General features: G+C 52.7%; 1 protein-coding gene across 1 annotated transcript in view; it reads left to right on the forward strand.

Annotated features, from left to right (window-relative positions):
* Positions 1-3286: 3286 nt before the first annotated feature.
* LOC140411280 (scavenger receptor cysteine-rich domain-containing protein DMBT1-like) overlaps positions 3287-26555 on the forward strand; it is a 66426-nt gene continuing 43157 nt past the window's right edge. The window contains exons 1-4 of the mRNA XM_072500402.1: positions 3287-3470; positions 4433-4741; positions 9442-9747; positions 13520-13810. Coding sequence (XP_072356503.1) covers positions 3287-3470; positions 4433-4741; positions 9442-9747; positions 13520-13810 — 1090 coding nt within the window. The remainder of the gene's footprint in view (positions 3471-4432; positions 4742-9441; positions 9748-13519; positions 13811-26555) is intronic.

Consider the following 26555-nt stretch of genomic DNA (forward strand, 5'->3'; position numbering starts at 1 on the left):
ACACACCCTGATAGTTAAACCAATTAATCTAAACTATACATGGACCCTGAGTACTAATACACCCTGATAGTTAAACCAATTAATCTAAACTATACATGGACCCTGAGTACTAATACACCCTGATAGTTAAACCAATTAATCTAAACTATACATGGACCCTGAGTACTAATACACCCTGATAGTTAAACCAATTAATCTAAACTATACATGGACCCTGAGTACTAACACACCCTGATAGTTAAACCAATTAATCTAAACTATACATGGACCCTGAGTACTAATACACCCTGATAGTTAAACCAATTAATCTAAACTATACATGGACCCTGAGTACTAATACACCCTGATAGTTAAACCAATTAATCTAAAGTATACATGGACCCTGAGTACTAACACACCCTGATAGTTAAACCAATTAATCTAAACTATACATGGACCCTGAGTACTAACACACCCTGATAGTTAAACCAATTAATCTAAACTATACATGGACCCTGAGTACTAATACACACTGATAGTTAAACCAATTAATCTAAACTATACATGGACCATGAGTACTAATACACCCTGATAGTTAAACCAATTAATCTAAACTATACATGGACCCTGAGTACTAACACACCCTGATAGTTAAACCAATTAATCTAAACTATACATGGACCCTGAGTACTAATACACCCTGATAGTGAAACCAATTAATCTAAACTATACATGGACCCTGAGTACTAACACACCCTGATAGTTAAACCAATTAATCTAAACTATACATGGACCCTGAGTACTAATACACCCTGATAGTGAAACCAATTAATCTAAAGTATACATGGACCCTGAGTACTAATACACCCTGATAGTGAAACCAATTAATCTAAACTATACATGGACCCTGAGTACTAACACACCCTGATAGTTAAACCAATTAATCTAAACTATACATGGACCCTGAGTACTAATACACCCTGATAGTGAAACCAATTAATCTAAAGTATACATGGACCCTGAGTACTAATACACCCTGATAGTTAAACCAATTAATCTAAACTATACATGTACCCTGAGTATTAATACACCCTGATAGTTAAACCAATTAATCTAAACTATACATGGACCCTGAGTACTAATACACCCTGATAGTTAAACCAATTAATCTAAACTATACATGGACCCTGAGTACTAATACACCCTGATAGTGAAACCAATTAATCTAAAGTATACATGGACCCTGAGTACTAATACACCCTGATAGTGAAACCAATTAATCTAAACTATACATGGACCCTGAGTACTAACACACCCTGATAGTTAAACCAATTAATCTAAACTATACATGGACCCTGAGTACTAATACACCCTGATAGTTAAACCAATTAATCTAAAGTATACATGGACCCTGAGTACTAATACACCCTGATAGTTAAACTAATTAATCTAAACTATACATGGACCCTGAGTACTAATACACCCTGATAGTTAAACCAATTAATCTAAACTATACATGGACCCTGAGTACTAATACACCCTGATAGTTAAACCAATTAATCTAAACTATACATGGACCCTGAGTACTAATACACCCTGATAGTTAAACCAATTAATCTAAACTATACATGGACCCTGAGTACTAATACACCCTGATAGTTAAACCAATTAATCTAAACTATACATGGACCCTGAGTACTAATACACCCTGATAGTTAAACTAATTAATCTAAACTATACATGGACCCTGAGTACTAATACACCCTGATAGTTAAACCAATTAATCTAAACTATACATGGACCCTGAGTACTAATACACCCTGATAGTTAAACCAATTAATCTAAACTATACATGGACCCTGAGCACTAATACACCCTGATAGTGAAACCAATTAATCTAAACTATACATGGACCCTGAGTACTAACACACCCTGATAGTTAAACCAATTAATCTAAACTATACATGGACCCTGAGTACTAATACACCCTGATAGTTAAACCAATTAATCTAAACTATACATGGACCCTGAGTACTAATACACCCTGATAGTTAAACCAATTAATCTAAACTATACATGGACCCTGAGTACTAATACACCCTGATAGTTAAACCAATTAATCTAAACTATACGACACAGGGACAAATGAGAAAAGAAGTGCCCTAATGGTACTTGGGATGACGGGTAGTTTCTTGAGATGGTTAGAAAGTTGGTTAGGGGACAGGAAGCAAAACGTTGGGATAGATAGGTCTTTTTCCGATTGGCAGGCAGTGCCTAGTGGGGTAGCGCAGGGATCTGTGCTGGGACCCCAACTGTTCACGTTATAGATTAATGATTTGGACTAAATGTATTAGCTCCAAATTTACAGATGATACAAAGTTGGTGGGAGGGTGAGCTGTGAGGAGGATACAGAAATGCTTCAGTGGGATTTGGACAGGCTGAGTGAGTGGACACATACATGGCAGAGGCAGTATAGAACATAGAAAAATATAGCACAGAACAGGCCCTTCGGCCCACGATGTTGTGCCGAACCTTTGGCCAAGATTAATTATAGATTATCATTGAATTTACAGTGCAGAAGGAGGCCTTTCGGCCCATTGAGTCTGCACCGGCTCTTGGAAAGAGCACCCTACCCAAAGTCAACACCTCCACCCAACACTAAGGGCAATTTTGGACACTAAGGGGCAATTTAGCATGGCCAATCCACCTAACCTGCACATTTTTGGACTGTGGGAGGAAACCGGAGCACCCGGAGGAAACCCACGCACACACGGGGAGGATGTGCAGACTCCGCACAGACAGCGACCCAAGCCGGAATCGAACCTGGCACCCTGGAGCTGTGAAGCAATTGTGCTATCCACTGTGCTACCGTGCTGCCCCTCTATTGAACTTGATGATCATAATGAATGGCGAGCAGGCTGAAGGGGCCTCGTCCTGCTTCTATTTCTATGTTTGTTTCTATGTATCAATGGGGTATTGCATAAAACGAGAATGAACGTAACAAGTGGTGTATCACAGGGATCATCTTAATAATTTGAATCAAGTCTCCTCTCAGTCTGATAAACTCCAGCGGATACAATCCCAACCTCTCCATCCTTTCCTCAGGGGAAATCCTCTCAGTCTCCTCTCAGTCTGATAAACTCCAGCGGTTACAATCCCAACCTCTCCATCCTTTCCTCAGGGGAAATCCCGCCCATTCCTGGTGTTAGTCCAGGAAACCTTCTGGGAACTGATTCCAAAACATTGACATCTTTCCTTCAATCAGGAGACGGATTCTGTCCACACTCCTCCAGATGTGCTCTCCCCAATGCCCTGGACGACTGAAGCATATCCTCTGCTGCTGGAGCCTCAACTCTCTACAACTTATATCAATGACGTGGATGGCGGGACTGAAGGGCTGGATATTAAATTCACTGACGGCACAGAGATAGGTCGGACAGTAAGGTGTGAAGAGGACGTAAGGAGGTTACAAAGAGACACAGAGAGGCTCAGTGAGTGGGTAAAGAGCTGGCAAATGGGGGAAATGTGACATTGTCCAATTGGTCAGGAAGGATACAAAAGACACTGATTGTCTAAATGGTGGAGATTACAGAACTCTGAGGTACAGAGGGATCTGGGGGTCCGAGTGGATGGATCACAAACGGCTGGAGTACAGGAGCAGCGAGTCACTGGGAACGTTAACAGTGTTACTGTTTATTGGGGGGGAATTGAATATAAAAGTCGGGAAGATGTGCTTCAGTTTGTATGTTTGTTTGTATATCAATTGCAAAGGAAGCTTAAATCATCAAACCATAATGTGATGAAAGGGGCCACAAAAGCCCCCCCCCCGCCTCTGTGGCAACCAGAACTGCACGCAGTATTCCAAATGTGGCCTAACCAAAGTCCTATACAATTGTAACATGACCTGCCGACTCTTGTACTCAATACCCCGTCCGATGAAGGCAAGCATGCTGTATGCCTTCTTGACCACTCTATCGACCTGCGTTGCCACCTTCAGGGTACAATGGACCTGAACTCCCAGATCTCTCTGTGCATCAATTCTCCCCAGGACCCTTCCATTGGCCGTATAGTCCGCTCTTGAATTAGATCTTCCAAAATGCATCACCTCGCATTTGCCTGGATTAAACTCCATCTGCCATTTCTCTGCCCAACTCTCCAATCTATTTATATTTTGCTGTATTCTCTGACAGTCCTCCTCGCTATCTGCAACTCCACCAATCTTAGTATCATCTGCAAACTTGCTCATCAGACCACCTACACCTTCGTCCAGATCATTTATGTATATCACAAACAACAGTGGTCCCAGCACGGATCCCTGTGGAACACCACTAGTCACCTTTCTCCATTTTGAGACACTCCCTTCCACCACTACTCTCTGTCTCCTGTTGCCGAGCCAGTTCTTTATCCATCTCTCTCTTTGTCCACTCTCTTTGTCATTGTGTTTATTTTCCAGATGCCATGCAGCTCAGACTGACAGGGGGTACAGACGGGTGTTCCGGGAGGCTCGAGGTCTCCTACAACGGGCAGTGGCGGAGGTTCTGCAACCCCTACTGGCTCCTGCCGCATGCAGAGGTTCTCTGCCGCTACCTGGACTGCGGCTTCGCGGCCTCCACCCAATCCAACTCCAGTTACCTACCATGGAGGGGCCTGACGGTCATGAGCTGGGGCCGCTGCATCGGCTCGGAGATCGCCCCATGGAGCTGCCCTGTCCCATCCTCCCGCAGATACCAGAAATGGTGCGATGTGTACGCTGAGTGCTCAGGTAAGCAGGCGGGGGACTTGCCTTTCCAGCCCAGCCCGGCACCTTGCCAGCCCCTGTGCCTCTGAGTGACCCACAGCAGTTTGGAGGTTGGCGGATTTGCTGGCCAAGGGTGCACAGCGTGATCCCACAAAGGTCAATGTAAAATAGCGAAGGTACCTTCTTCCCCAGTGTGGCTGCTGAGGAGGAAATGCCAAATCCAGGGGAAAGTGGCAACATCGGCGTGGCTTCCCTTCCTCGAGACGTGGTGAGGGTCCTTTAGCCCCCGGGCCAAGGGGGCAGGCGGGGTACTCACTTCAATTTATCCAAAAACAGCAGTCCCCAACAGAGCAGTGCACTGGATTACGGAGCTCAAATCCTAGAGTAAATACATCTTCCTCCGGCAGTGCAGCGCTCCCTCAGTACTGGCATCGGGGGGAGTGTCGGCCTGGATTATGGAGCTACAAATCCTAGAGTATAAACATCTCCCTCCGACAGTGCAGCGCTCCCTCAGTACTGGCACCGGGGGTGTGTGGGCCTGGATTATGGAGCTCAAATCCTAGAGTAAATACATCTACCTCCGACAGTGCGGCGCTCCCTCAGTACTGGCACCGGGGGGAGTGTCGGCCTGGATTATAGCGCTCAAATCCTAGAGTAAATACATCTACCTCCGACAGTGCGGCGCTCCCTCAGTACTGGCACCGGGGGGAGTGTCGGCCTGGATTATAGCGCTCAAATCCTAGAGTATAGACTTCTACCTCCGACAGTGCAGCGCTCCCTCAGTACTGGCACCGGGGGGAGTGTCGGCCTGGATTATGGAGCTCTAATCCTAGAGTAAATACATCTACCTCCGACAGTGCGGTGCTCCCTCAGTACTGGTACCGGGGGAGTGTCGGCCTGGATTATAGCGCTCAAATCCTAGAGTAAATACATCTACCTCCGACAGTGCGGCGCTCCCTCAGTACTGGCACCGGGGGAGTGTCGGCCTGGATTATAGCGCTCAAATCCTAGAGTATAGACTTCTACCTCCGACAGTGCAGCGCTCCCTCAGTACTGGCACCGGGGGGAGTGTCGGCCTGGATTATGGAGCTCTAATCCTAGAGTAAATACATCTACCTCCGACAGTGCGGTGCTCCCTCAGTACTGGCACCGGGGAGAGTGTCAGCCTGGATTATGGAGCTCAAATCCTAGAGTATATACATCTTCCTCTGACAGTGCAGCGCTCCCTCAGTACTGGTACCGGGGGGAGTGTCGGCCTGGATTATGGAGCTCAAATACTAGAGTATATACATCTTCCTCCGACAGTGCAGCGCTCCCTCAGTACTGGTACCGGGGGGGAGTGTCAGCCTGGATTATGGAGCTCAAATCCTAGACTATAAACATCTACCTCCGACAGTGCAGCGCTCCCTCAGTACTGGCACCGGGGGGAGTGTCGTCCTGGATTATGCGGCTTAAATTCTAGAGTGTGTACTTTTACCTCTGACAGTGCAGTGATCCCTCAGTACTACGGTAGGTAACAGGGAGCCAATGGATGTGGTATATCTGGATTTCCGGAAAGCCTTTGACAAGGTGCCACACAAAAGGTTGTTGCATAAGATAAAGATGCATGGCATTAAGGGGAAAATAGTAGCATGGATAGAGGATTGGTTAATTAATAGAAAGCAAAGAGTGGGGATTAATGGGTGTTTCTCTGGTTGGCAATCAGTAGCTAGTGGTGTCCCTCAGGGATCAGTGTTGGGCCCACAATTGATCACAATTTACATAGATGATTTGGAGTTGGGGGATTTGGAGTCCAAGTTTGCAGACGACACTAAGATGAGTGGTAAAGCAAAAAGTGAAGAGGATAGTGGAAGTCTGCAGAGGGATTTGGATAGGTTAAGTGAATGGGCTAGGGTCTGGCAGATGGAATACAATGTTGACAAATTGACATCTATAGATATGTCAGGGATAAAAGAATGACTAGATAAGAGTGGGGCCAGTCAAGGACAGTAGTGGGAAGTTGTGCGTAGAGTCCGAGGAGATAGGAGAGGTGCTAAATGAATATTTTTCGTCAGTATTCACACAGGAAAAAGACAATGTTGTTGAGGAGAATACTGAGATACAGGCTACTAGACTAGAAGGGCTTGAGGTTCTTAAGGAGGAGGTGTTAGCAATTCTGGAAAGTGTGAAAATAGATAAGTCCCCTGGGCCGGATGGGATTTATTCTAGGATTCTCTGGGAAGCTAGGGAGGAGATTGCTGAGCCTTTGGCTTTGATCTTTAAGTCATCATTGTCTACAGGAATAGTGCCAGAAGACTGGAGGATAGCAAATGTTGTCCCCTTGTTCAAGAAGGGGAGTAGAGACAACCCTGGTAACTATAGACCAGTGAGCCTCACGTCTGTTGTGTGCAAAGTCTTGGAAAGATTGATAAGAGATAGGATGTATAATCATCTGGAAAGGAATAATTTGATTAGAGATAGTCAACACGGTTTTGTGAAGGGTAGGTCGTGCCTCACAAACCTTATTGAGTTCTTTGAGAAGGTGACCAAACAGGTGGACGAGGGTAAAGCAGTTGATGTGGTGTATATGGATTTCAGTAAAGCATTTGATAAGGTTCCCCACGGTAGGCTATTGCAGAAAATACAGAAGCATGGGATTCAGGGTGATTTAGCAGTTTGGATCAGAAATTGGCTAGCTGGAAGAAGACAAAGGGTGGTGGTTGATGGGAAATGTTCAGACTGGAGTCCAGTTACTAGTGGTGTACCACAAGGATCTGTTTTGGGGCCACTGCTGTTTGTCATTTTTATAAATGACCTGGAAGAGGGAGTAGAAGGATGGGTGGGTAAATTTGCAGATGACACTAAAGTCGGTGGAGTTGTGGACAGTGTGGAAGGATGTAGCAGGTTACAGAGGGACATAGATAAGCTGCAGCGCTGGGCTGAGAGGTGGCAAATGGAGTTTAATGCAGAAAAGTGTGAGGTGATTCATTTTGGAAGGAATAACAGGAAGACAGAGTACTGGGCTAATGGTAAGATTCTTGGTAGTGTGGATGAGCAGAGAGATCTCGGTGTCCATGTACGTAGATCCTTGAAAGTTGCCACCCAGGTTGAGAGGGTTGTTAAGAAGGCGTACGGTGTGTTAGCTTTTATTGGTAGAGGGATTGAGTTTCGGAGCCATGAGGTCATGTTGCAGCTGTACAAAACTCTGGTGCGGCCGCATTTGGAGTATTGCGTACAATTCTGGTCACCGCATTATAGGAAGGATGTGGAAGCATTGGAAAGGGTGCAGAGGAGATTTACCAGAATGTTGCCTGGTCTGAGGGAAGATCTTCTGAGGAAAGGCTGAGGGACTTGAGGCTGTTTTTGTTGGAGAGAAGAAGGTTAAGAGGTGACTTAATTGAGGCATACAAGATGATCAGAGGATTGGATAGGGTGGACAGTGAGAGCCTTTTTCCTCAGATGGTGATGTCTAGCACGAGGGGACATAGCTTTAAATTGAGGGGAGATAGAGATAAGACAGATGTCAGAGGTAGGTTCTTTACTCAGAGAGCAGTAAGGGCGTGGAATGCCCTGCCTGCAACAGTAATGGACTCGCCAACACTAAGGGCATTGAAATGGTCATTGGATAGACATATGGACGATAAGGGAATAGTGTAGATGGGCTTTAGAGTGGTTTCACAGGTCAGCGCAACATTGAGGGCCGAAGGGCCTGTACTGCGCTGTAATGTTCTATGTTCTATGTTCTAAATGTGAGGTTATCCATTTTGGTAGGAATAACAGCAAAAGGGATTATTATTTAAATGGTAAAATATTAAAACATGCTGCTGTGCAGAGAGACCTGGGTGTGCTAGTGCATGAGTCGGGAAAGTTGGTTTTCAGGTGCAACAGGTGATGAAGAAGGCAAATGGAATTTTGTCCTTCATTGCTAGAGGGATGGAGTTTAAGACTAGGGAGGTTCTGCTGCAATTGTATAAGGTGTTAGTGAGGCCACACCTGGAGTATTGTGTTCAGTTTTGGTCTCCTTACTTGAGAAAGGACGTACTGGCACTGGAGGGTGTGCAGAAGAGATTCACTAGGTTAATCCCAGAGCTGAAGGGGTTGGATTACGAGGAGAAGTTGAGTAGACTGGGACTGTACTCATTGGAATTTAGAAGGATGAGGGGGGAATCTTATAGAAACAAATAAAATTATGAAGGGAATCGATAGGATAGATGCGGGCAGGTTGTTTCCACTGGCGGGTGAAAGCAGAACTAGGGGGCATAGCCTCAAAATAAGGGGATTTAGGACTGAGCTTAGGAGGAACTTCTTCACCCAAAGGGTTGTGAATCTATGGAATTCCTTGCCCAGTGAAGCAGTAGAGGCTCCTTCATTAAATGTTTTTAAGATAAAGATAGGTAGTTTTTTGAAGAATAAAGGGATTAAGGGTTATGGTATTCGGGCCGGAAAGTGGAGCTGAGTCCACAAAAGATCAGCCATGATCTCATTGAATGGTGGAGCAGGCTCGAGGGGCCAGATGGCCGACTCCTGCTCCTAGTTCTTATGTTCTTATACTCCGGGGGGAGTGTCGGCCTGGATTATGGGGCTCAAATTCTGGAGTGTATACATCTACCTCCGACAGTGCAGCGCTCCCTCAGTACTGGCACCGGGGTAGTGTCGGCCTGGATTACAGATTTCAAGTACTGAAGTATAAACTCTACACCTTGCTCTCACTTAGGCTTGTTCCCTTAATATTTTTACAATTCTAGACCACCCATCAAGTCCCAAGATTGATTTGAGACGATTGAATGGGAGATTTGTCGTGGGGGAAACCATCAATGTTCCCTGCAGCACTCACAGTTATGTCCCCAACGCCACCTTCTACCTGCGAAAGTCGGGTGCTCTGGAGGATGTGCCAGCAGTTGGACTGCCAGGGTACCAGGGCACTGCGACCTTCCGCCTGGCAGATGCCAACAGGTCTCACGAGGGGAACTACAGCTGCATGTATCGGGTGTCGAGAGGTGGGAGCACATACAATTCAACGTGGAGCAGCAACGTGGAGATATTTGTCAGTGGTAAGCGTGTGGGTTCGAATGGTACGAAACGGGCAAGAGGCGAAGATCTCACTGCTCCAGAGGAGGCCGTTTGGCCCATTGCCTCAGTACTGGCTCTCTGGAAGAGCATTCTACCCAGTCTCGTTGCCCTGTCTTTTACCCAGCACCTTGCACGCTCTCTCGATTCACAGCTCAATCCAGCCTCCTCTCCAATACTGACCTCCACCTCAGAAACCTCATTCCGCACTCCCACCAACATTCCTCACATCACCTCAGTGCCACTACTTGGAATCCAGCTCCTCCAATCCTCCTGGGTGGGAACAGTGTCTTGCGATTTGCCATGGGGGTCTCGAATACCTCTGTCAAATCTGCTCTCCGCATACAGCTCTCCAAGGGAATCCATCCAAATCTCTCCAATGCTAACAGCTACCGCCCTCAATCCTGGGCTCATTCTGAGCAACCTCCTCTGTCCTCTCCCCAATCTCTTCACAGCCATCCCCATGGTTTTTACACAGAGGGTAGTGGGTGCCTGGAACTCGCTGCCGGAGGAGGTGGTGGAAGCAGGGACGATAGTGACGTTTAAGGGGCATCTTGACAAATACATGAATAGGATGGGAATAGAAGGATACGGACCCAGGAAGTGTAGAAGATTGTAGTTTAGACGGGCAGCATGGTCGGCACAGGCTTGGAGGGCCGAAGGGCCTGTTCCTGTGCTGTACTTCTCTTTGATCTTGGTTCTTGTCTAGTGTACAGAATTTGAACCAGTGCTCAGGATAAGGACTTAGTCGTGTCTTACACAAATTCAGCATGACCTCCTTCCTCTTGCACTCAAAGCCCCAGTAGTAAAAGTATTGTGTAGTGGATATGTTACTGTGCAGGTAATGCTGTAGGCCCAGGCCCAGGCATTGTGAGGTGGTAATGTTACTGTGCAGGTAATGCTGTAGGCCCAGGCATTGTTATGTGGTAATGTTACTGTGCAGGTAATGCTGTAGGCCCAGGCCCAGGCATTGTGAGGTGGTAATGTTACTGGACAGGTAATGCTGTAGGCACAGGCATTGTTATGTGGTAACGTTACTGGACAGGTAATGCTGTAGGCCCAGGCCCAGGCATTGTTATGTGGTAACGTTACTGGACAGGTAATGCTGTAGGCCCAGGCCCAGGCATTGTGTAATGGTAATGTTACTGGACAGGTAATGCTGTAGGCCCAGGTCCAGGCATTGTGTAGTGGTAATGTTACTGGACAGGTAATGCTGTAGGCCCAGGCCCAGGCATTGTTATGTGGTAACGTTACTGGACAGGTAATGCTGTAGGCCCAGGCCCAGGCATTGTGTAGTGGTAATGTTACTGGACAGTTAATGCTGTAGGCCCAGGCCCAGGCATTGTGTAGTGGTAATGTTACTGTGCAGGTAATGCTGTAGGCCCAGGCCCAGGCATTGTGTAGTGGTAATGTTACTGGACAGGTATTGCTGTAGGCCCAGGCCCAGGCATTGTGTAGTGGTAATGTTACTGGACAGGTAATGCTGTAGGCCCAGGCCCAGGCATTGTGTAGTGGTAATGTTACTGTGCAGGTAATGCTGTAGGCCCAGGTCCAGGCATTGTGTAGTGGTAATGTTACTGGACATGTAATGCTGTAGGCCCAGGCCCAGGCATTGTTATGTGGTAATGTTACTGGACAGGTAATGTTGTAGGCCCAGGCCCAGGCATTGTGTAGTGGTAATGTTACTGTGCAGGTAATGCTGTAGGCCCAGGCCCAGGCATTGTGTAGTGGTAATGTTACTGGACAGGTAATGCTGTAGGCCCAGGCCCAGGCATTGTGTAGTGGTAATGTTACTGGACAGGTAATGCTGTAGGCCCAGGCCCAGGCATTGTGTAGTGGTAATGTTACTGGACAGGTAATGCTGTAGGCCCAGGCCCAGGCATTGTTTAGTGATAATGGTAAAGGACTGGTAATGCTGCAGGACTAGCCTACTCCCCCACCCCTTTTACATCTTCCTCTATCTCTCCTGAAGCATCTATATTCTCCAACGCACAGCCTCCAATCTTTACCTTCCTTTAACCATGTTTCTGTGATAGCCACTACATCATTGTTCCAAGTACTAATAAGTGCTCTAAGTTCACCTGCTTTACCCACTATACTTCTGGCTTTGAAACATAATACAATCCAGACTATTGTGTTGGAGCAGACATGGTGATGTTGTTCTCTTATTTTGGTTCTCTATTTCCCCTTCAGTTCCAATATCCCCCTAAGCTCACGTTCTGGTTCGCAACCCCTGCCATGCTAGTTTAAATCCTCCCGAGTGAATTTAGCAAACCTCCCGGATATTGGTGCCCCTCCAGTTTAGGTGCAACCCATCCTTCTTGTACAGGTCCCACCTTTCCCGGCAGAGATCCCAATGGTCCAGAAATCTGAAACCCTCCCTCCTCCACCACTGAATTAGCCACGTGTTTAGCTGCTCTATCCTCCTATTTCTAGCCTGACTGGCACGTGGCACAGGGAGTAATCCTGAGATTACAACCCTAGAGGTCCTGCTTCTTAGCTTACTTCCTAACTTCCTGAACTCCTGCTGCAGGACCTCTTCACTCTTCCTGCCTATGTCATTAGTACCTATGTGAACTGCGACCTCTGGCTGTTCTCCGTCCCCCTTCAGGATGTCCTGTGTTTGTTCAGAGACATCCTGGACCCTGGCACCAGGGAGGCAACATACCATGCTGGAGTCTCTTTCACATCCACAGAAGGGCCTATCTGTGCCCCTGACTATAGAGTCCCCTATTACTATTGCTCTTCTGCTCTTTGCCCTCCCTTGCTGAGCAACAGAGCCAGTTGTGGTGCTACTGTTCTGGCTGCTGTTGTTTCACTGATAGGCTATCCCCCCCGACAGTATCCAAAGGGGTATACCTGTTAGAGAGGGGGACAGCCATAGGGGATTCCTGCGCTGCCTGCCTGCCCTTTCTAGCGGTCACCCATCTGTCTGCCTGCACCTTGTGTGTGACTACATCTCTATAACTCCTGTCTAAGACGCTTTCCGCCACCTGCATGCTCCTAAGTGCATCCAACTGCTGCTCTAACCGAACCACACGGTCTGCGAGGAGCTGCCATTGGTTACACTTGCTGCAGACGTAGTTGACCGGAACGCTGGAAGTGTCTCGGATCTCCCACATCTCACAGTTGGAGCACTGCCCCCTGCTGAGTGACATTCAGCACTAATTAATTTAAAATAAATACTTAAATTGTTATTAGATTAAGTTACAATTAACTATATGGCCCTGGCATCAATCTCCCTCTGTCTCTATCTGTATTTTTCTCTGTCTCTCCCTCTGTCTCTCTCTCTCTCTCTCTGTCTCCCTCTCTCTGTCTCCCCATCTGTCTCCCTCTGTCTCTCTCTCCTAACTGTCTGTCTACCTTTACATCTGCCTCACTCACTCTTTCTTTGCCTATCTTCCTCTCTCTCTGTCTGTCTCCCTCTATCTCTCTTTTTCTCTCTCTGCCTCTCTATCTTTCTCTCTCTCGGCCTAACTCTTTCCCTCTCTGCCTCTCTCTCTCTCTCTTTCTCTCTCCCTCACTCTGTTCTCCCTCTGTCTCTCTCTCTCTCTCTCTCTGTCCCTCTCTGTTTCTCTCTGTGCCAATCAATCTCTCTCTCTCATTCTGTCTCCCTCTCTAGTTTCCCCTCTCCATCTCTGTTCCTGACTTCCTTTCACTCCCTCTATCCTGTTCGCTTTCACACTCTGTCTCTGCGGTTTCTCCGCACGATAGTTGCTCAGGAATTCCGTACCCAGAATGTTTTCCTCATTGCAGACCATGCTGCTGAGCCGCAGCTCAGGGTGATTCGGGATCCGCCAAGGTTCCTCCCGGGAGAGTGGGTCACCGTCTCCTGCAGCGCTCCTGCCAACGTTGGCTGGAGCACCTTCTACCTGGCCATCGGGCAACAGAGGCTGGCGAAGTTCAGCAGGCTGCCCACTGCCACTTTCCGTGTGGACAGCCTGGTCACTCCGGGCGTGTACAACTGCAGCTGCAAGTACCAGCTGGAGATTCCGGGCAAAACGCTCAATTCCACAGCAAGTGGCAAGGTGCAGATCACAGTGACAGGTAAGAGGTTGTGTTGTTAACCTCCTCGTCCAGAGAGGGCAGCCTGGGGGGGGGGGGGCAGGCTGGGGGGAGGGGAGGCTGGGGGGAGGGGGGGAGGCAGCCTGGGGAGGGGGAGGCAGCCTGGGGGGGGGGCAGGCTGGGGGGAGAAGGGGAGGCAGCCTGGGGGGGGGGGAGAGGAGGAGGCAGCCTGGGGGGGGGGAGAGGAGGAGGCAGCCTGGGGGGGGTCAGGCTGGGGGGGGGGCTGGGTCAGGTTGGGGGGGTCTGGGTCAGGTTGGGGGGTCTGGGTCAGGTTGGGGGGGTCTGGGTCAGGTTGGGGGGTCTGGGTCAGGTTGGGGGGGCTGGGTCATGTTGGGGGGGTCTGGGTCAGGTTGGGGGGGGCTGGGTCAGGTTGGGGGGGTCTGGGTCAGGCTGGGGGGGGCTGGGTCAGGTTGGGGGGCTGGGTCAGGCTGGGGGGGGCTGGGTCAGGTTGGGGGGGCAGGGTCAGGTTGGGGGGTCTGGGTCAGGTTGGGGGGGGCTGGGTCAGGTTGGGGGGGTCTGGGTCAGGCTGGGGGGGGCTGGGTCAGGTTGGGGGGGTCTGTGTCAGGCTGGGGGGGGGCTGGGTCAGGCTGGGGGGTCTGGGTCAGGCTGGGGGGGCTGGGTCAGGTTGGGGGGGTCTGGGTCAGGTTGGGGGGCTGGGTCAGGCTGGGGGGGGCTGGGTCAGGTTGGGGGGGCAGGGTCAGGTTGGGGGGTCTGGGTCAGGTTGGGGGGGGCTGGGTCAGGTTGGGGGGCAGGGTCAGGTTGGGGGGGTCTGGGTCAGGTTGGAGGGGCTGGGTCAGGTTGGGGGGGCTGGGTCAGGTTGGGGGGGCTGGGTCAGGCTGGGGGGTCTGGGTCAGGTTGGGGGGGTCTGGGTCAGGTTGGGGTGGCTGGGCCAGGCTGGGGGGTCTGGGTCAGGTTGGGGGGCTGGGTCAGGCTGGGGGGGTCTGGGTCAGGTTGGGGGGTCTGGGTCAGGTTGGGGGGGCTGGGTCAGGCTGGGGGGTCTGGGTCAGGTTGGGGGGCTGGGTCAGGCTGGGGGGTCTGGGTCAGGTTGGGGGGTCTCTGTCAGGTTGGGGGGGTCTGGGTCAGGTTGCGGGGGGTCTGGGTCAGGCTGGGGGGGTCTGGGTCAGGTTGGGGGGGGCTGGGTCAGGTTGGGGGGGGCTGGGTCAGGTTGAGGGGGTCTGGGTCAGGTTGGGGGGGCTGGGTCAGGTTGGGGGGGCTGGGTCAGGTTGGGGGGGACTGGGTCAGGTTGCGGGGGGTCTGGGTCAGGTTGGGGGGGTCTGGGTCAGGTTGGGGGGTCTGGGTCAGGTTGGGGAGCTGGGTCAGGCTGGGGGGGTCTGGGTCAGGTTGGGGGGTCTGGGTCAGGTTGGGGGGGCTGGGTCAGGCTGGGGGGTCTGGGTCAGGTTGGGGGGCTGGGTCAGGCTGGGGGGTCTGTGTCAGGTTGGGGGGGTCTGGGTCAGGTTGCGGGGGGTCTGGGTCAGGCTGGGGGGGTCTGGGTCAGATTGGGGGGGGGCTGGGTCAGGTTGGGGGGGCTGGGTCAGGTTGAGGGGGTCTGGGTCAGGTTGGGGGGGCTGGGTCAGGTTGGGGGGGCTGGGTCAGGTTGGGGGGGCTGGGTCAGGTTGGGGGGGACTGGGTCAGGTTGCGGGGGGTCTGGGTCAGGTTGGGGGGGTCTGGGTCAGGTTGGGGGGTCTGGGTCATGTTGGGGAGTCTGGGTCAGGTTGGGGGGGGCTGGGTCAGGTTGGGGGGCTGGGGCAGGCTGGGAGGGGGGGGCTGGGTCAGGCAGGGGGGCTAGGGGAGGGGGCAGGCTGGTGGGCCCTGGGGCAGGTTGGGGGGCTGGGTCAGGCTGGGAGGGGGGGCTGGGTCAGGCTAGGAGGGGGGGCAGGGTCAGGCAGGGGGGCTAGGGGAGGGGGCAGGCTGGGGGGCCCTGGGGCAGGTTGGGGGGCTGGGTCAGGCTGGAAGGGTGGGGCTGTGGAGGCTGGGGGGGAGCTGGGTCAGGCTGGGGGGGGCGGGGGGGCTAGGGGGCTGAGTGGGCTGGAGGGGGGGGCTGGGACATCCAAAGATATTGTCGAGACTCACCCGAGAATCCAAACCATCCAGGACCGAGGGCTGTCCGAAGAAATGTCTGTCTGTCTGCCTGTGTGTGTGTCTGTCTGTCACTCTGTCTGTTTGTCACTCTGTCTGTCACTCTGCCTGTCTGTCACTCTGTCTGTCACTCTGTCTGTCTGTCACTCTGTCTGTCTGTCACTCTGTCTGTCACTCTGCCTGTCACTCTGCCTGTCTGTCACTCTGTCTGTCACTCTGTCTGTCTGTCACTCTGTCTGCCTGTCACTCTGTCTGTCACTCTGTCTGTCTGTCACTCTGTCTGTCTGTCACTCTGTCTGTCACTCTGTCTGTCTGACTGTGTCTGTCTGTCACTCTGTCCGTCACTCTGTCTGTCACTCTGTCTGCCACTCTGTCCGTCACTCTGTCTGTCACTCTGTCTGTCACTCTGTCCGTCGCTCTGTCTGTCACTCTGTCCGTCACTCTGTCCGTCACTCTGTCCGTCACTCTGTCTCTCACTCTGTCCGTCACTCTGTCCGTCACTCTGTCTGTCACTCTGTCCGTCACTCTGTCCGTCACTCTGTCTGGCACTCTGTCTCTCAGTCTGTCTGCCAATCTGTCCGTCACTCTGTCTCTCACTCTGACCGTCACTCTGTCCGTCACTCTGTCTCTCAGTCTGTCTGTCACTCTGTCCGTCACTCTGTCTGCCACTGTGTCTGTCACTCTGTCCGTCACTCTGTCCGTCTCTCTGTCCGTCACTCTGTCTGCCACTGTGTCTGTCACTCTGTCCGTCACTCTGTCCGTCTCTCTGTCCGTCACTCTGTCCGTCACTCTGTCTGCCACTGTGTCTGTCACTCTGTCCGCCACTCTGTCCGTCACTCTGTCTGTCACTCTGTCTGTCACTCTGTCTGCCACTCTGTCCGTCACTCTGTCCGTCACTCTGTCTCTCACTCTGACCGCCACGCTGTCTGTCACTCTGTCCGCAACTCTGTCTGTCACTCTGTCTGACACTGTGTCTGTCACTCTGTCTGTCACGTTGTCCGCCACTCTGTCTGACACTGTGTCTGTCACTCTGTCTGTCACGCTGTCTGTCACTCTGTCTGACACTGTGTCTCTCACTCTGACCGCCACGCTGTCTGTCACTCTGTCCGCCACTCTGTCACTCACTCTGACCGCCACGCTGTCTGTCACTCTGTCCGCCACTCTGTCTGTCACTCTGTCTGACACTGTGTCTGTCACTCTGTCTGTCACGCTGTCTGTCACTCTGTCTGACACTGTGTCTCTCACTCTGACCGCCACGCTGTCTGTCACTCTGTCCGACACTCTGTCTGTCACTCTGTCTGTCACTCTGTCTGTCACTATGTCTGACACTGTGTCTGTCACTCTGTCTGACACTGTGTCTGTCACTCTGTCTGTCACTCTGTCCGCCACTCTGTCTGTCACTCTGTCTGACACTGTGTCTGTCACTCTGCCTGTCACTCTGTCCGTCACTCTGCCTGTCTCTCTGTCCGCCACTCTGTCCGTCACTCTGACTGTCACTCTGTCCGTCACTCTGTCTGTCACTCTGCCTGTCTCTCTGTCCGCCACTCTGTCCGTCACTCTGACTGTCACTCTGTCCGTCACTCTGTCTGTCACTCTGCCTGTCACTCTGTCTGCCACCATGTCTGTCTCTCTGACCGTCACTCTGACCGTCACTCTGACCGTCACTCTGTACGCCACTCTGTCTGTCACTCTGTCCGTCACTCTGTCTGTCACTCTGCCTGTCACTCTGTCTGCCACCATGTCTGTCTCTCTGACCGTCACTCTGTACGCCACTCTGTCTATCACTCTGTCCGTCACTCTGCCTGTCACTCTGTCCGCAACTCTGTCTGTCACTCTGTCCGTCACTCTGTCCGTCACTCTGTCCGTCACTCTGACCATCACTCTGTCTATCACTCTGTCTGTCACTCTGTCCGTCACTCTGTCCATCACTCTGTCCGTCTCTCTGACCGTCACTCTGACCGTCACTCTGACCATCACTCTGTCTGTCACTCTGTCTGTCACTCTGTCCGCCACTCTGTCCGTCACTCTGTCCGTCACTCTGTCTGTCACTCTGACCGTCACTCTGTCCGTCACTCTGTCTGTCACTCTGTCCGTCACTCTGTCTGTCACTCTGTCCTTCACTCTGTCTGTCACTCTGTCTGTCACTCTGTCCGTCACTCTGTCCGTCACTCTGACCGTCACTCTGTCTGTCACTCTGTCTGTCACTCTGTCCGCCACTCTGTCCGTCACTCTGTCCGTCACTCTGTCTGTCACTCTGACCGTCACTCTGTCCGTCACTCTGTCTGTCACTCTGTCTGTCACTCTGTCCGTCACTCTGTCTGTCACTCTGTCCGTCACACTGTCCGTCACTCTGACCGTCACTCTGTCCGCCACTCTGTCTGTCACTCTGTCCGCCACTCTGTCCGTCACTCTGTCCGTCACTCTGTCTGTCACTCTGACCGTCACTCTGTCCGTCACTCTGTCTGTCACTCTGTCCGTCACTCTGTCTGTCACTCTGTCCTTCACTCTGTCCGTCACTCTGTCCGTCTCTCTGACCGTCACTCTGTCTGTCACTCTGTCCATCACTCTGTCTGTCACTCTGTCCGTCACTCTGTCCGTCACTCTGTCCGTCACTCTGTCTGTCACTCTGTCTGTCACTCTGTCCGTCACTCTGTCTGTCACTCTGACCGTCACTCTGTCTGTCACTCTGTCCGTCACTCTGTCTATCACTCTGTCCGTCACTCTGTCCGTCACTCTGTCCGTCACTCTGTCTGTCACACTGTCCGTCACTCTGTCTGTCACTCTGTCCATCACTCTGTCTGTCACTCTGTCCGTCACTCTGTCTGTCACTCTGTCTATCACTCTGTCTGTAACTCTGTCCGTCACTCTGTCCGTCACTCTGTCTGTCACACTGTCCGTCACTCTGTCTGTCACTCTGTCTGTCACTCTGTCCGTCACTCTGTCTGTCACTCTGTCCGTCACTCTGTCCATCACTCTGTCTGTCACTCTGACCGTCACTCTGTCTCTCACTCTGTCTGTCACTCTGTCCGTCACTCTGTGTGTCACTCTGTCTGTCACTCTGTCCATCACTCTGGCAGCCACTCTGTCTGTCACTCTGTCCGTCACTCTGTCTGTCACTCTGTCTGTCACTCTGTCCATCACTCTGTCCGTCTCTCTGTCTGTCATCCTGTCCGTCACTCTGTCTGTCACTCTGTCTGTCACTCTGTCTGTCACTCTGGCAGCCACTCTGTCCGTCACTCTGTCCGTCACTCTGTCTGTCACTCTGCCTGTAACTCTGTCTCTCACTCTGTCTGTCACTCTTTCTGCCACGCTGTCTGTCACTCTGTCTGTCACTCTGACTGTCCCTCTGTCCGTCACTCTGTCCGTCACTCTGTCCGTCACTCTGACCGTCACTCTGACCGTCACTCTGACTGTCACTCTGACCGTCACTCTGTCCACCACTCTGACCGTCACTCTGTCCACCACTCTGACCGTCACTCTGTCCGTCACTCTGTCCGTCACTCTGTCTGTCACTCTGACCGTCACTCTGTCCATCACTCTGTCTGTCACTCTGTCTGTCACTCTGTCTGTCACACTGGCAGCCACTCTGTCCGTCACTCTGTCCGTCACTCTGTCCGTCGCTCTGTCTGTCACTCTGTCCGTCACTCTGTCCGTCACTCTGTCCGTCACTCTGACCGTCACTCTGTCCGTCACTCTGTCCGCCACTCTGTCTGGCACTCTGTCTGCCACTCTGTCTGTCAGTCTGTCTGTCACTCTGTCTGTCACTCTGTCTGCCATGCTGTCTGTCACACTTTCTGCCACGCTGTCTGTCACTCTGTCCGTCACTCTGTCTGTCACTCTGACCGTCACTCTGTCCATCACTCTGTCTGTCACTCTGTCTGTCACTCTGGCAGCCACTCTGTCCGTCACTCTGTCCGTCACTCTGTCCGTCACTCTGACCGTCACTCTGACCGTCACTCTGACTGTCACTCTGACCGTCACTCTGTCCACCACTCTGACCGTCACTCTGTCCACCACTCTGACCGTCACTCTGTCCGTCACTCTGTCCGTCACTCTGTCTGTCACTCTGACCGTCACTCTGTCCATCACTCTGTCTGTCACTCTGTCTGTCACTCTGTCTGTCACACTGGCAGCCACTCTGTCCGTCACTCTGTCCGTCACTCTGTCCGTCGCTCTGTCTGTCACTCTGTCCGTCACTCTGTCCGTCACTCTGTCCGTCACTCTGACCGTCACTCTGTCCGTCACTCTGTCCGCCACTCTGTCTGGCACTCTGTCTGCCACTCTGTCTGTCAGTCTGTCTGTCACTCTGTCTGTCACTCTGTCTGCCATGCTGTCTGTCACACTTTCTGCCACGCTGTCTGTCACTCTGTCCGTCACTCTGTCTGTCACTCTGACCGTCACTCTGTCCATCACTCTGTCTGTCACTCTGTCTGTCACTCTGGCAGCCACTCTGTCCGTCACTCTGTCCGTCGCTCTGTCTGTCACTCTGCCTGTAACTCTGTCTCTCACTCTGTCTGTCACTCTTTCTGCCACGCTGTCTGTCACTCTGTCTGTCACTCTGTCCGTCACTCTGTCCGTCACTCTGTCTGTCACTCTGCCTGTAACTCTGTCTCTCACTCTGTCTGTCACTCTTTCTGCCACACTGTCTGTCACTCTATCTGTCACTCTGACCGTCACTCTGTCTGTCACTCTGTCCGTCACTCTGTCCGTCACTCTGTCTGTCACTCTGTCCGTCACTCTGTCTGTCAATCTGTCTGTCACTCTGTCCGTCAATCTGTCCGTTACTCTGTCACTCTGTCTGTCACTCTGTCCGTCACTCTGTCCGTCAATCTGTCCGTCACTCTGACCGTCACTCTGACCGTCACTCTGTCTCTCACACTGTCCGCCACGCTGTTTGTCACTCTGTCCGTCTCTCTGTCCGTCACTCTGTCCGTCACTCTGTCCGTCACTCTGACCGTCACTCTGTCCGCCACTCTGTCCGTCACTCTGACCGTCACTCTGACCGTCACTATGTCCGTCACTCTGACCGTCACTCTGTCCGTCACTCTGTCCGTCACTCTGTCTGTCACTCTGACCGTCACTCTGACCGTCACTCTGACCGTCACTCTATCCGTCACTCTGACCGTCACTCTGACCACCACTCTGTCCGCCACTCTGTCCGTCACTCTGACCGTCACTCTGTCCGTCACTCTGACCGTCACTCTGACCGTCACTCTGTCCGTCACTCTGACCGTCACTCTGTCCGTCACTCTGACCGTCACTCTGACCGTCACTCTGTCCGTCACTCTGACCGTCACACTGTCCGTCACTCTGACCGTCACTCTGACCACCACTCTGACCGTCACTCTGTCCGTCACTCTGACCGTCACTCTGTCCATCACTCTGTCCGTCACTCTGTCCGTCACTCTGTCCGTCACTCTGACCGTCACTCTGTCCGTCACTCTGACCGTCACTCTGTCCGTCACTCTGACCGTCAGTCTGACCACCACTCTGACCGTCACTCTGACCGTCACTCTGACCGTCACTCTGTCCGTCACTCTGACTGTCACACTGTCCATCACTCTGACCGTCACTCTGACCACCACTCTGACCGTCACTCTGTCCGTCACTCTCACCGTCACTCTGTCCGTCACTCTCACCGTCACTCTGACCACCACTCTGACCGTCACTCTGTCCGTCACTCTGTCTGCCACTCTGTCTGTCACTCTGTCCGCCACTCTGTCCGCCACTCTGTCTGTCACTCTGTCCGCCACTCTGTCCGTCACTCTGTCCGCCACTCTGTCTGTCACTCTGTCTGTCACTGTGTCCGTCACTCTGTCTGCCACGCTGTCTGTCACTCTGTCTGTCACTCTGTCTGTCACTCTGTCCGTCACTCTGTCTGCCACTCTGCCTGTCACTCTGTCACTCTGTCCGCCACTCTGTCTGTCACTCTGTCCGCCACTCTGTCTGTCACTCTGTCTGTCACTGTGTCCGTCACTCTGTCTGCCACGCTGTCTGTCACTCTGTCTGCCACTCTGTCTGTCACTATGTCTGTCACTGTGTCTGCCACGCTGTCTGTCACCCTGTCCGCCACTCTGTCCGTCACTCTGTTTGTCACTATGTCTGTCACTGTGTCCGTCACTCTGTCCGTCACTCTGTCTGCCACGCTGTCTGTCACTCTGTCTGTCACTCTGTCTGCCACGCTGTCTGTCACTCTGTCTGTCACTCTGTCTGTCACTATGTCTGTCACTGTGTCTGCCACGCTGTCTGTCACTCTGTCCGCCACTCTGTCTGTCACTCTGACCGTCACTCTGTCCGTCACTGTGTCTGCCACGCTGTCTGTCACTCTGTCCGTCACTCTGTCCGTCACTCTGTCTGTCACTCTGTCCGCCACTCTGTCCGTCACTCTGTCTGTCACTCTGTCTGTCACTCTGTCTGCCACGCTGTCTGCCACTCTGACCGCCACTCTGTCCACCACTCTGTCTGTCACTCTGACCGCCACTCTGTCCGCCACTCTGTCTGTCACTCTGTCTGTCACTCTGTCTGTCACTCTGTCTGCCACGCTGTCTGCCACTCTGTCCGCCACTCTGTCTGTCACTCTGTCCGCCACTCTGTCTGTCACTCTGACCGCCACTCTGTCCGCCACTCTGTCCGTCACTCTGTCTGTCACTCTGTCTGTCACTCTGTCTGCCACGCTGTCTGCCACTCTGTCTGTCACTCTGTCCGCCACTCTGTCTGTCACTCTGTCCGCCACTCTGTCTGTCACTCTGACCGCCACTCTGTCCGCCACTCTGTCCGTCACTCTGTCTGTCACTCTGTCTGTCACTCTGTCTGCCACGCTGTCTGCCACTCTGTCCGTCACTCTGTCTCTCACTCTGTCTGTCACTCTGTCCGTCACTCTGTCTGTCACTCTGTCTGTCACTCTGTCCATCACTCTGGCAGCCACTCTGTCTGTCACTCTGTCCGTCACTCTGTCTGTCACTCTGTCCGTCTCTCTGTCTGTCACTCTGTCCGTCACTCTGTCTGTCACTCTGACCGTCACTCTGTCCATCACTCTGTCTGTCACTCTGTCTGTCACTCTGTCTGTCACTCTGGCAGCCACTCTGTCCGTCACTCTGTCCGTCACTCTGTCCGTCGCTCTGTCTGTCACTCTGTCTGTCACTCTGTCCGTCACTCTGTCTGTCACTCTGCCTGTAACTCTGTCTCTCACTCTGTCTGTCACTCTTTCTGCCACGCTGTCTGTCACTCTGTCCGTCACTCTGTCCGTCACTCTGTCCGTCACTCTGTCCGTCACTCTGTCTGTCACTCTGACCGTCACTCTGTCCGTCACTCTGTCTGTCACTCTGTCCGTCACTCTGTCCGTCACTCTGTCCGTCACTCTGTCTGTCACTCTGACCGTCACTCTGTCCATCACTCTGTCTGTCACTCTGTCTGTCACTCTGTCTGTCACTCTGACCGTCACTCTGCCTGTAACTCTGTCTCTCACTCTGTCTGTCACTCTTTCTGCCACGCTGTCTGTCACTCTGTCTGTCACTCTGACCGTCACTCTGTCCGTCACTCTGTCCGTCACTCTGACCGTCACTCTGACCGTCACTCTGTCCGTCACTCTGTCCGTCACTCTGTCCGTCACTCTGTCCGTCACTCTGTCCGTCACTCTGACCGTCACTCTGTCTGTCACTCTGCCTGTAACTCTGTCTCTCACTCTGTCTGTCACTCTTTCTGCCACACTGTCTGTCACTCTATCTGTCACTCTGACCGTCACTCTGTCTGTCACTCTGTCTGTCACTCTGTCCGTCACTCTGTCTGTCACTCTGCCTGTAACTCTGTCTCTCACTCTGTCTGTCACTCTTTCTGCCACACTGTCTGTCACTCTATCTGTCACTCTGTCCGTCACTCTGTCCGTCACTCTGTCTGTCACTCTGTCCGTCACTCTGTCTGTCAATCTGTCCGTCACTCTGACCGTCACTCTGTCCGTCACTCTGTCCGTCACTCTGTCCGTCACTCTGACCGTCACTCTGTCCGTCACTCTGACCGTCACTCTGACCGTCACTCTGTCTCTCACTCTGTCCGCCACGCTGTTTGTCACTCTGTCCGTCTCTCTGTCCGTCACTCTGTCCGTCACTCTGACCGTCACTCTGTCCGTCACTCTGTCCGTCACTCTGACCGTCAATCTGTCCGCCACTCTGTCCGTCACTCTGACCGTCACTCTGACCGTCACTCTGTCCGTCACTCTGTCCGTCACTCTGTCCGTCACTCTGACCGTCACTCTGTCCGCCACTCTGTCCGTCACTCTGACCGTCACTCTGTCCACCACGCTGTCTGTCACTCTGTCCGCCAATCTGTCCGTCACTCTGTCCACCACTCTGTCCGTCACTCTGTCCGTCACTCTGACCGTCACACTGTCCGTCACTCTGACCGTCACTCTGACCACCACTCAGTCCGTCACTCTGACCGTCACTCTGACCGTCACTCTGTCCGTCACTCTGACCGTCACACTGTCCGTCACTCTGACCGTCACTCTGACCACCACTCTGTCCGTCACTCTGTCCGTCACTCTGTCCGTCACTCTGACCGTCACTCTGACCGCCACTCTGTCTGTCACTCTGTCCGTCACTCTGACTGTCACTCTGTCCGTCACTCTGACCGTCACTCTGACCGTCACTCTGACCGTCACTCTGTCCGTCACTCTGACCGTCACTCTGACCGTCACTCTGTCCGTCACTCTCTCCGTCACTCTGTCCGTCACTCTGTCCGTCACTCTGACCGTCACTCTGTCCGTCACTCTGACCGTCACTCTGTCCGTCACTCTGACCGTCACTCTGACCACCACTCTGACCGTCACTCTGACCGTCACTCTGAACGTCACTCTGTCCGTCACTCTGACCGTCACTCTGTCCATCACTCTGACCGTCACTCTGTCCGCCTCTCTGTCCGTCACTCTGACCGTCACTCTGACCGTCACTCTGTCCGTCACTCTGTCCGTCACTCTGTCCGTCACTCTGACCGTCACTCTGTCCGCCACTCTGTCCGTCACTCTCACCGTCACTCTGTCCACCACGCTGTCTGTCACTCGGTCCGTCACTCTGTCCGTCACTCTGTCCACCACTCTGTCCGTCACTCTGTCCGTCACTCTGACCGTCACACTGTCCGTCACTCTGTCCACCACTCTGTCCGTCACTCTGACCGTCACTCTGGCCGTCACTCTGTCCGTCACTCTGACCGTCACTCTGACCACCACTCTGTCCGTCACTCTGACCGTCACTCTGACCGTCACTCTGTCCGTCACTCTGACCGTCACACTGTCCGTCACTCTGACCGTCACTCTGACCACCACTCTGTCCGTCACTCTGTCCGTCACTCTGTCCGTCACTCTGACCGTCACTCTGACCGCCACTCTGTCTGTCACTCTGTCCGTCACTCTGACCGTCACTCTGTCCGTCACTCTGACCGTCACTCTGACCGTCACTCTGACAGTCACTCTGTCCGTCACTCTGACCGTCACTCTGACCGTCACTCTGTCCGTCACTCTCTCCGTCACTCTGTCCGTCACTCTGTCCGTCACTCTGACCGTCACTCTGTCCGTCACTCTGACCGTCACTCTGACCACCACTCTGACCGTCACTCTGACCGTCACTCTGACCGTCACTCTGTCCGTCACTCTGACCGTCACTCTGTCCATCACTCTGACCGTCACTCTGTCCGCCACTCTGTCCGTCACTCTGACCGTCACTCTGACCGTCACTCTGTCCGTCACTCTGACCGTCACTCTGACCGTCACTCTGTCCACCACTCTGTACGTCACTCTGTCCGTCACTCTGTCCGTCACTCTGTATGCCACTCTGTCTGTCACTCTGTCCGTCACTCTGACCGTCACTCTGTCCGTCACTCTGACCGTCACTCTGACCGTCACTCTGGCCGTCACTCTGTCCGTCACTCTGACCGTCACTCTGACCACCACTCTGTCCGTCACTCTGACCGTCACTCTGACCACCACTCTGTCCGTCACTCTGACCGTCACTCTGACCGCCACTCTGTCCGTCACTCTGTCCATCACTCTGTCCGTCACTCTGACCGTCACTCTGTCCGTCACTCTGACCGTCACTCTGTCCGTCACTCTGACCGTCACTCTGACCACCACTCTGACCGTCACTCTGACCGTCACTCTGACCGTCACTCTGTCCGTCACTCTGACCGTCACACTGTCCGTCACTCTGACCGTCACTCTGACCACCACTCTGACCGTCACTCTGACCGTCACTCTGACCGTCACTCTGTCCATCACTCTGACCGTCACTCTGACCGTCACTCTGTCCGTCACTCTCACCGTCACTCTGACCACCACTCTGACCGTCACTCTGAACGTCACTCTGACCGTCACTCTGTCCATCACTCTGTCCGTCACTCTGTCCGTCTCTCTGTCCGCCACTCTGTCTGCCACGCTGTCTGTCACTCTGTCTGTCACTCTGTCCGTCACTCTGTCCGTCACTCTGTCTGCCACTCTGTCTGTCACTCTGTCTGTCACTCTGTCCGCCACTCTGTCCGTCACTCTGTCCGCCACTCTGTCTGTCACTCTGTCTGTCACTGTGTCCGTCACTCTGTCTGCCACGCTGTCTGTCACTCTGTCTGTCACTCTGTCCGTCACTCTGTCTGCCACTCTGTCTGTCACTCTGTC

The sequence above is a fragment of the Scyliorhinus torazame genome, chromosome 4 (assembly GCF_047496885.1).
Source record: "Scyliorhinus torazame isolate Kashiwa2021f chromosome 4, sScyTor2.1, whole genome shotgun sequence".
Classification (NCBI taxonomy): domain Eukaryota; kingdom Metazoa; phylum Chordata; class Chondrichthyes; order Carcharhiniformes; family Scyliorhinidae; genus Scyliorhinus; species Scyliorhinus torazame.